At 38.7% G+C, this 12,720-nt stretch overlaps 1 protein-coding gene across 2 annotated transcripts; it reads left to right on the top strand.

Moving 5' to 3' along the window:
• The first annotated feature begins 1,000 nt into the window (after positions 1 to 1,000).
• Positions 1,001 to 12,457, top strand: LOC124078610 (uncharacterized). Of its 2 annotated transcripts, XM_046423480.2 has the most exons (3): positions 1,001 to 1,513; positions 6,023 to 11,070; positions 11,598 to 12,457. In XM_046423480.2, exon 2 carries the CDS (start codon positions 6,465 to 6,467, stop codon positions 11,025 to 11,027), a length of 4,563 nt encoding a protein of 1,520 aa, XP_046279436.1. In that variant the 5' UTR covers positions 1,001 to 1,513; positions 6,023 to 6,464; the 3' UTR covers positions 11,028 to 11,070; positions 11,598 to 12,457. The 2 variants fall into 2 exon arrangements, with proteins under 2 accessions (XP_046279436.1, XP_058428915.1); XM_058572932.1 differs by having other exon boundaries at positions 6,023 to 12,457.
• Positions 12,458 to 12,720: the final 263 nt, after the last annotated feature.

The raw sequence follows: 12,720 nt of genomic DNA, 5'->3' as shown, positions 1-12,720 counted from the left end.
CCACTGCCCCCAGTGCTGGGGATTGAACCCAGGGCCTTGCATATGCTAGGCAGACACTCTACCACTGAGCTATATTCCAAAACTTTTTAAATTTAATTTTTAAACAGAATCTCACTAAGTTGCCCAGGCTGGTCTCAGAACTTGCAATCCTCCTATCTCAGCCTCCTGAGTAGCTAGGATTACTGGCATGCACTACTATGCCAAGCTTCCTTACATGTTTTATTACACAGGTTTGATGCTGTATTTTCAATTGAACAATTAATTCCTACTTACCCAGTTTATGGAATATTTTGTCATCATTATTATATCTTTGAGTGGTAAAAGGCCACTCTTTTTATGTATTTACTTTCTTCCATTTCCATTCCCCAGGTCTTACTCGCCTCCCCATCTCCATGGGTAACAATTGTAACATATTATTACATATATACCTAGGAGCCATTCTGATTGCCCTCCCTTCATTTCTAGATAGAGTAGCCCTGTCTGAACCAAGAGACCACTCCTGAGGATAGACCTATTATTTTTCTTTAAGGTGGTCATATGTTTACTATATTCAGTATGGGATATAGCTGGCTCTATCCTAGGCCTCACAGGAAGACTAGAACCACTTTTAAACTTAACAAGGCCCTATTAACCTTAGAATGGACTTTTGCAAAGATCACTCTGTCACTTCCTTTGGATCCCATACAAAGAAAGGGCCAAAATCTCATTAGAAATTATTTTATTCTATATGTAAGTTTCTGCCACATTTTGCTATGTTGTCTTGAAGCCTATTCTATTCTATCATCATATTTTATCTGCTAAAAATAGAGTTTGGGCCTGACACAGTGACACATGCCTATAATCCCAGGGGCTCAGGAGACTAAAACAGGAGGATTGTGAGTTCGAAGCCAGCCTCAGCAAAGGCGAGGCGCTAAGCAACTCAGTGAGACCCTGTCTCTAAATAAAATACAAAATAGGGCTGGGGATGTTGTTCAGTGGTTGAGTGAGTTCACTCCTGACAGGAGTAAACATCAAGGATGAACAAACAACATGAATCAGCAAAAGGACTTGTTTTGGACTTGTTTTGGACTTTGCAGTGACTAAGTGACTTTTTAGTTGTAAACATGTTTTTGGTTATAGGATGACTAGATAGTATGCCCATGTTAGATAAGTTGATGATGTAACTAGGTAGTGTGCTTATGTTAGATAAGTTAGACACAAACAAGTTTGTTGTAAACATATAGAGTATATAAGCGCGAGGGAAACTCCATGTATTTGCTCACAATCAACTCTCATCGCCTGAGAGTAAGATCGTGCAGTGTGAGCCAGTCACCTCGTGTATTGCTTTGTGTGGTGTGCGAATAAACCAGCATTTCAAAAGGCAATCGAGTTCGTGCTTGGTGTTCGCGTACGTCGCGGTCCGGGGTCCAGTGCAGATATCCGGAAGGGAACTCCTGGTAACCAGACAAGGCTGAGAAGCTGCTCGTGACAGTTGGCGTAGTCGGCAGGATACGGAAGAAGAGCTCCGGAGCAGGTAAATATAACCCACATGGCAATGCACAATTTCTTCTACTGAAAACCTAGAATGACCGTGATCGTCCGGCGTCTAGGCTGAAGGTGGAATGAAAGGGGAGTGCCCCCACCAAAATCCTTAGGAGGACGGTGGTCCCCGTGCATGGGGTGGCTTAAGGAAAGGATAGAAAATTGGGCACTATATAGCTGGCATCAGGGAATAAGTCAGATACCTTATAAGATAGAAACAAACGGGTTTATTGCTTGGAAAATTCATATAGCTAAACTGAGGATCCTCTTAAAAATAGCAACATGGGCTTCAAGGAAGTAATAAAAAGATTTAGGCAGAAATGTAGAATAGGAGAACTAAAGCTCGAGCAAAAAGAATTAAAATCTCAATCGCCATGGCGAGGTATTGAAAGAATTGTTCAGGCAAAGATGCCTGAGTTCCAGAAAGGAACCACAGTTGAGGTAACATTAAGTAATCCTCAGATCGTCAAGCCCATAATGGAACGGGCTGACAAGAAAGAAATCCCGGGAATATTATGTAAAATTATAGATGATATAGATGATGACAGGCTAAGAGGCAAAAGGTTAGTAAAAGAAGCCCTTAAAAATGGAAGTAATAACCCATTTTTGAAAGATATATTGAACCAACTGGAAGCTCCTGATAAGGCCAGCATGCCAGTTTCAGTAATTAAAACATCCACACCCGGACGGGGACGCCCAGATGGGTTGGAACAAGTTATTGAAACTAGGGACTTAACTAGACCTGAAATGGTTCAGTTAAGGCAAGATTTTTCACAGAAAGGTCAGACCGACGGAGACTTTTTGTTTACAATTCATAGTAAGGGAGGCGAGTCTATAAGACTCGCAGGCAAGGAGATGCAGGTGGTTAATATCCAGATAGACAATCCGAGTGTTGCGGACACTTTAGCAAAGATTATACAAAAGGAACCTGACAGGGTACGCACACTTTGGGATTGGATTGCAATAGCCTGGGCAGAGGCCATCCCACATATAGATTGGGGTGCCTTTGAAGGCCAGGTACAGTGGAAGAATCCCAGTGAAGGGATTAAGATAGTAAAGAAGTTAGCTATTTTTAGCAAAATTTATAATCAGTTTCAAGGATCCCCTTTAAGTGCTCACTTAACAGCCGCGCTTAGGAGAATAATTATAAAAGGGGCACCAGAACAGCATAGAATGATGTTGGCAACCATGCTAGCTGGAGCCAACACCCTATGGGATGTAGTTGAGTTCTTAAAGCAACATCGAGAATTACAACAAGAGCACAAAATGTCATTTCAAGCTGCAATGACATTTCAAGCTAAAGCCCGAAACCCAGTCTGTTTTCCAACAAATGGTAACGGAAATATTAAATGTTACCAGACAAAAAACTTCCGTTTGGGAGGCCCGCCTGGCCAGCGGAGCCTCCCAAGAAACAGAAATATGTTGGGAAATGGCAAAGACTGGAGAAAGGTGCGACCAGGACAAGCCTGGACACAAGGAAATGTTGCTGTAAACAACAGACAGATAGGAAGGAGAATGAACCCACAAAGGCCGGTACCGCGAGGAAGTCAGGTGCAGGGCCAAAGAAGAAGGTTTGGTTTAACAATGCAGAGGTTTGGAACACCCAGATGGCAAAACGGCCAGACACCCGGCCGTTCATACAATTAAAATTTATAGTTGATAATCAAGAATATACAGACTCCTTCCTGATAGATACGGGAAGCGAGGTAACAATAGTCAGAGATGATTTTGTAAATAATAAACCAGCTAAGGAAAAAGTTATAGTACAAGGAGTATCTGGACATAGTGCAGAAATGAGAAAAGAATGGGTAACATTTAAAATATATGATTTGGATTATACAATACAAGTATTGGTAGGCAAAGTTCCACATGGAGTATTAGGAATTCAGGAACTCAGGTTATTATATGGTGAATGGTTACCTTTGAAGAGATTGAAGTGTTTTGAAACAAAAATTTTAAGTCAAGTAAAGATTGATCCAGTAAAATTGCCCCATACTCCACCAGTATTTACTAAACAGTATCCTATTAAAGGAGGACATGAAGAGATTAGCACCACAATAAAGGAAATGTTGGAAAAAGATATAATAGAAAAGGCATCATCATTTAAATATAACAGTCCAGTATGGCCTGTTATGAAACCTAATGGCAAGTGGAGATTGACGGTAGACTATAGGAATATAAATAAAGTAACCCCCTCTATGCCAGGTACTCTCCCAGATGTAGAGTCCATTTATGCTCAAATTAGAAATTTTTCACCTACTTGTTTTTGTGCTATAGATTTGAGTGATATGTTTTTCGCTATCCCATTAGATATTAAGAGTAGAGAATTGACTACATTCACTTGGGAATCAGTACAATATAGGTTTAAGAGGTTACCACAAGGATATAAAAATAGCCCAATTATAGCACATGTAACTTTACAAGAAACGTTAAAGGATTTTCAAGATAAAGGAACTACTAAGTTATGGTCATATGTAGATGATATATTAATTGCTGGGAAAGATATGACCGAGTTAAATAAGGTAAAGGACGAGGTAGTTACATTATTGAAGTCAAAAGGATGGTCCATCAATCCTGATAAAATTCAGGGTCCAGCCACGTCAGTTAAGTATCTGGGGGTGGTGTGGACTACAGAAGGACCTAAGGTTCCGGATGCAGTGATAAATAAGATTTTGGCTTTACAGTCACCAAAAACCAAGACAGAGGCTCAGCAGGTGATGGGCATTTTGGGATATTGGAGATTACATATTCCATATTTGCAAATGATTCTGGCTCCAATACACAGGGTATGCAGGAAAGCTGCGGACTTTGTATGGGGACCGGAACAGAAAAAGTCATTAGAATTAGCTAAGGAATATGTTCAGACATATACCCAATTGTATGTACCTCAACCTGGTGAAGAAATTATAATTGATATAATATATGCCAATGACTTTGGAAATTGGGGCATATATACTAAAAGTAATAGTCAGACTAAACCAGTTGGGTTTTACTCCAAAAGATTTCCTTTTTCCGAAAACAAGTACTCTTTCTTTGAAAAAACAGTGTGGACAGCTTATACGGCGGTACAGAGTCTAGGTTTTGTTTTAACTAATAGAGTAGTTACATTAAGAACTCAGATACCAATTTTGGATTGGGTACGAACTAAGGAGGAAGATTTTAGAGGTTTACCCATGGAACAAAAAGTGTTGAAATGGAAATGGTATTTGTTAACTATAATTAATGATGCAACAGTGTCAGGGAATAATAAGACATTAAGGTTATCAGAATTAGTTTTTGCTCAGCCTATGGTAGAAGTACCGGTAGAGGTTAAACAACCAAAGACACAACCTATTGGAAGATGGGGGGCAGTTGCTTCTCATAAAAATGCATGGTTCACAGATGGATCAAGTAAAGTAGTAGGAAATATCACTAAATGGAAAGCTGTGGCATATCGACCAAGTGATAATAAGATCTTAGTGAAGGAAGGCTCGGATGCCTCAGCACAGTTAGCAGAACTCTGTGCAGTAAAATTGGCCGTTGAACAATCTATCCATGAAAAGAAAAAGTATATACACGTTTTTTCGGACTCATGGGCAGTTTGTAATGGTATTGCCATATGGTCTGCAAAGTGGAAGGAATCTGATTATAAAATTAATGGAAAAGATGTATGGGGAATACATATTTGGAAATTTCTTGCGGAGGCACCTATACATGTAAAGATAGCGCACGTTGATGCTCACACAGGACGTACAGATGAAATATCTAAATTTAATGATGTGGCAGACAAATTGAGTAAATTTGATTCCGAAGGGCTAAAATTGGTGAATAAGGCCCCTTGGAAAATATTAGATAAAACAGATACAAAGATTCGGTTGAAACGTGACCCAAATTGGCATATAAAACTTCCTGAATTGAATGCTGATATTTCGGAGGATGAGATCCGACAATTGCATAAGGAATTAGGACATATTGGAACACATGGAATGTTCCAGTGGTTTCAGGGCAGAAATATAAAAGTTACCTGGGGAGCATGTAAGCGTGCGATATCTGGATGTGAACTATGTGCATCCTCGGTGCAACGTTTCCGGAGAGATCCACCCCACAATAGACCATCCCCTAGAGGATTTAATGAGAAGGTACAAATTGATTATATTGGTCCTTTGCAGAATGGAAAATATGTGTGTACTATGGTAGATTGTAGTACCGGATTGGGACATGCATGTGCAAGTAGACATGCAGATCAAAGCTCTACTATGAAAACTATTTGGAGCTGGTGTGCAGCATATGGATGTCCTTGGAATGTGACTTCCGATCAGGGTTCTCATTTTACTGGTAGAAATGTTCAGAAATTAGCTGACGTTTTAGGAATTAATTGGGATTTTCATTTGGCCTATAATCCACAAGCAGCAGGAAATATTGAAAGGTTCAATGGATTATTAAAGACTAAATTGTGGCAGATAGGACAAGATGTGCCGTTTGACAAGGCAATACTGATTGCAGTTTTTGAACTTAATTCTAGGCAAAGACTGCACAGGAGATCACCCTTTGAGGAAACATTCCAAAAGGACATCGATGTGCAGGCAGACGGGGACCCAAACCCAGATAATATAAGACCATATAAGGTGTGGATACGTAACAGAAAAGATAACTCTGTGATTAAAGGTGAGATTGTATCACACGGACAAGGAAATACCCTATGGGTATCAACTGGAAAAGGGGACCTCAGATTAGTAAAAAGCCAAGATGTTGTCACTAGGTAAACGTTTGTGTGTTTGGTTTAACATATGCTTTATTATCCTGATTGTATATTCTTGCTTGTTTTTGGGTGGATATTTTTATTGTAACGAATGGCAGACAGCTCTTTTGAATGGTTCTACTTGTTTTATTAACGTGAATCATAAATTGTTGGCACGGGAGTTGCTACCCTGTTATGTACTTAATTATACACTGTGTTTCTGGTAATGGCACCTAGGACTTTGTTACTTTTGCTATTTTTGCTACTTTTGATAGCCCTGCAGTTCTATTCAGTAATGGGAAATCAAACTACAACTCCCACTACTTTTACTACTACAACTCCATATTATTTTGGTATCAGGAACATTAACCTGACCAAGCATTCTTACAAAGATTGGATCTTCAATTATATTAATTTCACTCATTCACTTCAAGAGTGTAATAATTCTTGTGCAGTAATACCACAATATTGGAGAAGTAACAAATTCCTACAAAATTTTACTGCTATTAGATACTTGTTTTATCATAATTATGCATTTTGCCACCATTATAACAAATACTCCGCACCTAAGGGGTGTGACCATTTTTGGGACATCAATACAGTTGGGGTATATAGCCCAATGTTTAGATCTAGTGCGGATGGAGGATATTCTAATAAATATGAAACTAACCCCCTCCGATGTCACCTGGTACCTGGGATTATGGATATGTGGTCTTATAAGCCACATTTTGTGTATTATTATAGGAAACTTGGAGGCAAACCTTTAGTTAAGAGCTATAATGCTACAGCAGCAGTGCTTAATAATCCAAACCTTACTGTATATACTTTTGAGGAGTCTACAGAAGAGAATGACTTTACATGTATAGAAGCAGCAGAAAAGGATGTTGCATCACTGCCTTTTCAGGTTTGGGTGTCCAACAAACAGAATGATTATAATTTATTCGATTATGAATATGAAGAATATGACTATTCTTCATATGATGATGGAGAGGAAGAAGGTTCTGATGAATTTACAACTACAACCCCACGAACAACTACGTTGGGGATAAATTTGTTGCCATATAATGATTCTAAGAAAATGTTGGATGAGTGGAAAGGATTGCCTAGACATTTACAAGGAGCTAGGCCATTGCCTAGATGGCCGCAAGTTTTAGTTGAACCCTACGGGACATGGTGTCCAAAAGAGTTACAGCAGTATCTAGATTCCATGAGCACTAAACAAAGGAATATGTCTATATATATTGAAGATGTGCAAAGCAGAACTCATTTGAATTATACCCATTATGTATCTTGTGTAGCGGATTTTCCTAATTTACCTATATATGGAAAGTTCGAGATTCTACAGAATCCTGATAGATCCTTAGAAATACGGAACCAATCTTATCTTACTATAGATAATTGGTGGAAAGTCAATACCTTAGGTACCGCCACTTGGCGATCACCTGTTGTGTTGACCGACCCTTTACCACAGCCATTTACCCATAACTTGGTTAAACCCGTGGCCACGCCTCCTAAAATAAAGGATAAAATCGGGTATGTTTGTATCCGTAGCATTTTTGGAGATATGCTTAACCGAACACAGGGACAAGCATTTATTGGTAGAGTTTGCTTCCCTGTTGATTCAACCTTCCTTAAGTGGTGCCAATATAGATATTATTATAAAATTGGTAATTATTCATCTGTAACTTATAAGATTCACACACAGGCCTGTAGGCTGGGTCCAGTTTACAGGACGACTGGGGTATTACATCCTGAATTTGGAATGTTTAATCACTCTGGATGGCTATTATTTGAAAACAAAACAAGGAGGTATGTCTTTAAAAATGCCAACAATGAATGGGACCTCTCAGAGATTGTGGATGGCCCGAAATTGGGACAGAGAGTGCATAGTCCAGGGTTACATGATTATAAATTCACCGTGGACGAATACATTGTTAACCAGACAGTGTGGAAAAACTACACACAATATTATAATATATTTAATTGGACATGGTGTTATAATTTTAGCAGACAAAATTGTGTACAGAATCCTCTTCATGCTGTATATTTGAATGCCTCTCATATGCATCTTGAGGTGAATAATACGTGGCATAGGTTTGATAATCAGTCCTGGCAACCTGTATTGGTTGTCACACCTAAGGATATTTTGGAAAAACACTTTTATAATGTTACATTTCTGCAGGTAGATTATACTTATAATGGATCCAAAGGAGAATCTTCAAAGTGGCCTTATTATAAATGCGAAGACTGTACCTTTAAGTTTTATGATAATTTCTTTGGGACTTTGATTCCCGTGTTTAATTTGAGTGATGACAAAATCAGAGTGAATGTCCATAATATGTCAATCCCGATGGGAGTTGATTCTAATTATGTGGACACTAAAAATGTTAGTTTAGCTATGGAAAGATCTATTTGCAGATGGTTTCCACATTCATGGCAATATGTGATTGGTATTCATAGGTCTATTATGCATAATGATTCCACGTACTATGATATTCCTCTTGATGTAAATATAACTGGAAATGTTTCCAAACATTATGAAGGTGGTAATGTTGTATTAGGCAATGAGGAAAAACAAACGAGGGATTATACTTTACATCCAACAGTATATTCTCTTGCATTTGTACCACCAGATTTGGATGAAGTTACTTTAGTGAATTACAAAACAGAAACTTACCTGGTAAATGCTGATGACTACTGGTCATTGAAGACTGGGTGCCCTAGAGCACAGCTCTGGGATACTATAATTAGATACCATGTGGATGTAGCAGATAGAAGAACTCTGAAATGGTGGTTGACACAAGGAATGGATTTCTCTACTTGGCCTAGTAAAATATATCCAGGAAAATTACCTTATTACTGGTATATGTTATTACCAGGAAGTGAAAATGAATGGAATCTTTATGATATTGTAACACATGATGTTTTACATAATAATACTGATGTGTTTGATGCACATGCAGGTAATCATATTATATATAGTACAAAGATGGATATGCAGAAATGCTACATGGAACCGACCTCTTTGAATCCTTGCTTAATTGATAGAGGAGGATTTAATGAAACCAAGGGATGGGTTACTGCCCATTTCCCAAGAGCGGTCCTCTTCCCACGCAAGGAAAAGGACGGTAATTTTATGAAGACTTTAGAGGCTCCAGGATTTTTACCTTTACTACATCAGCCAGTTAGATTTTTGATACAACCACAAGTACAGCCAATTGTGTTACGATTGTCTGTTAGTGATTTGTTGAAAGGTGAAACTGTATGTCCTTCTTTTGAGTCTACTGTGTTGCCAGATTTGTTTTATTCAGTTCAAAGAAATGCAGCAGGACGGAGACCTTTGCAGTTCGCAGCGATTGGCGCTTTCCTGGCCGGAGCAGCTTTGGGGGCAGCAATCGCTGGAGCAATGACGGAGGAACTTCGAGTGGAAATTTCAGCTCTGCGAGGACTTCAGAATAAACAGAACTTTGTTATCTCACAATTATCTAAAAATCTGCACTCCGCGTCCTTGCTTATGGAAAGACTTTCTGCAGAACAGGAACTTTTGAAACATCATGTTGATTCATTAAGTAAGGTGATCGAGACTATGGATGCATCGTGGAATGTACGCATGAAACAATTGGAGGCAACTCAGGAGTGTGAACATCTGCAGGCAATGATCACCGCGGGATTAGAAGAAATAAGACTGTTATTTAGAACTGGCATAGGCATGGAAACTGCATCAGCTATAACCATATTAGATCCTACAAAGGATTCTTGGTGTGAAACTGGTGTTTGCATGATTAATTTATGGCAAATGTCGACATCTAAGGTTGTAATAGGATATCCAACTAAGGCTATACCGAAGAAAATTGGTAAAGATTGGATAATACCATTTGATAAGTTTTATTGGTTGAAATGGAACAATATGTCATATTATGTGCCTAGTGAAGCCACTTATGCGATAGGTAAAACAACTGTTATAGCCTATGATCTTTTCTCAGATGAACCTAGGACTTCTGATATAACTATATCTATGCCTCAGGCTACTTTGTTAGATCTTGGGAATTTTAATATGTTGTCTTGTTATCCTGAACCGTACATGGTTCAACGATGGCAAAACATTTCTTATAGTGATTCTTTGAGTCTGAATGCTGGTTGCCATATACATACTAATGTCATGATGATGGAACATATGAATTTGACCGTTCAGAAACATCTGTTTAGGAGTTTGAATTTTACTAACACGAGAAATGTACGAGTCCTGACTCAGGTGGTTTATTTGTCTAATCATACTTTTGGGTTACATACTTTTGTGCCCCAGCCACCTCTGTCGGAAGAATATAAACATATGATGAAGGCGACGGAGGCAGCTAAGTCCATTTATGCTTCATTGGGAAAGGAAATTGAGACAGTACATAATCAAACTACTGAACTTCTCCAAAGATTCTCAGGAGAAACTCATAAAGTTAAAATGTTGGTTGATTCCGGATACTTGATTCCGCGTGACTTTCAGTATACTTATGATTGTAGTTTTGTAGGTTTCTTTAGAAAATTGGTTCATGCAGATGTTAGTTGCATTATGAGATGGAACCCTTTCCATTGGCTTAAGGAAGGATTGCTATATGTATGTTGTTTTGTATTATTTGTATTATGTATTAAGGTTTGTTTAAAGATCAATAAGTCTGCAGGAAAGAAAACTTACATTAAAATGGATAAACTTCAACATTACAGGGACCATGAAACGAAAGGCACTAAGAAAATCAAATCCAAGAAGGAGAAGGACGGAAAGATCGAGGAATTATTCTGAACAGTTGCACTATGCAAATTGTCATCTTTGCATCGAATTTCATGTAAATACATGGTTTTTATATAGTGCATATACACTGTTTGGGCAGGAACGTTTTTCTCTTTTATGTAGACTAGTAACCTTACGCAGTGGACCATGGTGTCCACTGGATAGGACCTTGGAAGGCCAAGTGCCCTCTTTGTGTGTGTTTTTGAATCATGTTTGGAATTGTATTTCTGATAATAATTTGCATTGTGATGTTTATTGTAGATATAATATACATTTGTGTGTTAAGACTTTATTTGGATTGTTCACTGAAGTGATGAAGTCTGATCATGATTTATTAACCTTACACTCTAATGCAGGTACTTTTTATGTTAATGGACTTATTTCACTTAACTATAATAGATCATTATTATTTGGTGATGCTGTATTGTGTAGAATCAATTCGCAATGCAGACAAAGGAATACATATGTTCCTAGATCTTTATTTGACATATGTTTAAGAAACATTTGTAAGCCTTACTTTATTAAATTATGGACTTATGTGGATTGTCATCAACACTTACCTAAGATTGGTTAATATTGTAGAATTTCTTGAGGAACTATGTCTGTGGACCAGATAATCATCAAACGGATATTAGGACGCAAGCTGAGGAACGACCTATTATTCAGGAAGGACCGGATGACTCCAATTCCGATGTTCTCTGAAAAAGATGTTAATTATCCATTTATGATAGTTCACAATTTGGTGATAGATTTGGATCTAGTAAAGGATTTGGATTTGGACCTTTATTTACGATTGAAACAACTTTTCGTTCCAAGAGTGAAAGCTCCCTTCTGCTGTGAGTTTCGTGCTATGCTTCAGCCTTTTCTGCACTCCTGTGTGGTCGGTGGCTGCATGGATGCCGTGGATTGCATCTTCCAATCTGAAGATTGGTTTGCAGGGCCGCGACAGCCCATACGTTTCCCCGAGGACGGGCAACTTCCGAATGGACGACCTAAGACAGGGGACCGTACTTGTCGCTTTGATACATCGGCACCATCAGTACCATCGGCGCCTCCGTATCAAGGGGGTGGAATGACAGGAGTAAACATCAAGGATGAACAAACAACATGAATCAGCAAAAGGACTTGTTTTGGACTTGTTTTGGACTTTGCAGTGACTAAGTGACTTTTTAGTTGTAAACATGTTTTTGGTTATAGGATGACTAGATAGTATGCCCATGTTAGATAAGTTGATGATGTAACTAGGTAGTGTGCTTATGTTAGATAAGTTAGACACAAACAAGTTTGTTGTAAACATATAGAGTATATAAGCGCGAGGGAAACTCCATGTATTTGCTCACAATCAACTCTCATCGCCTGAGAGTAAGATCGTGCAGTGTGAGCCAGTCACCTCGTGTATTGCTTTGTGTGGTGTGCGAATAAACCAGCATTTCAAAAGGCAATCGAGTTCGTGCTTGGTGTTCGCGTACGTCGCGGTCCGGGGTCCAGTGCAGATATCCGGAAGGGAACTCCTGGTAACCAGACAAGGCTGAGAAGCTGCTCGTGACAACTCCCCAGTACCCAAAAAAACTATAATAATAATAGGGTTTGGCATAAATATTATGTGGTTGATGGAATAATATGTCCATACAATTTTTTTTCTCAGACAACAGTCTTAAGTTTCTGGCTACCACATGCATTGTAATTTTGATTTTCGTATCTTCTC

The sequence above is a fragment of the Marmota monax genome, unplaced genomic scaffold (genome assembly GCF_021218885.2).
Source record: "Marmota monax isolate L192 unplaced genomic scaffold, Marmota_monax_Labrador192_F-V1.1 WCK01_AAM20220418_F8-fsc00015, whole genome shotgun sequence".
In the NCBI taxonomy this organism is placed as follows: domain Eukaryota; kingdom Metazoa; phylum Chordata; class Mammalia; order Rodentia; family Sciuridae; genus Marmota; species Marmota monax.
The sequence above is the reverse complement of the archived record's forward strand: the minus strand, read 5'-3'. Positions and strand labels throughout refer to the sequence as shown.

Excerpts from the sequence above, each read along its gene's own strand:
- LOC124078610 (XM_046423480.2), top strand. The coding sequence starts at position 6,465 with ATGGCACCTAGGACTTTGTTACTTTTGCTATTTTTGCTACTTTTGATA.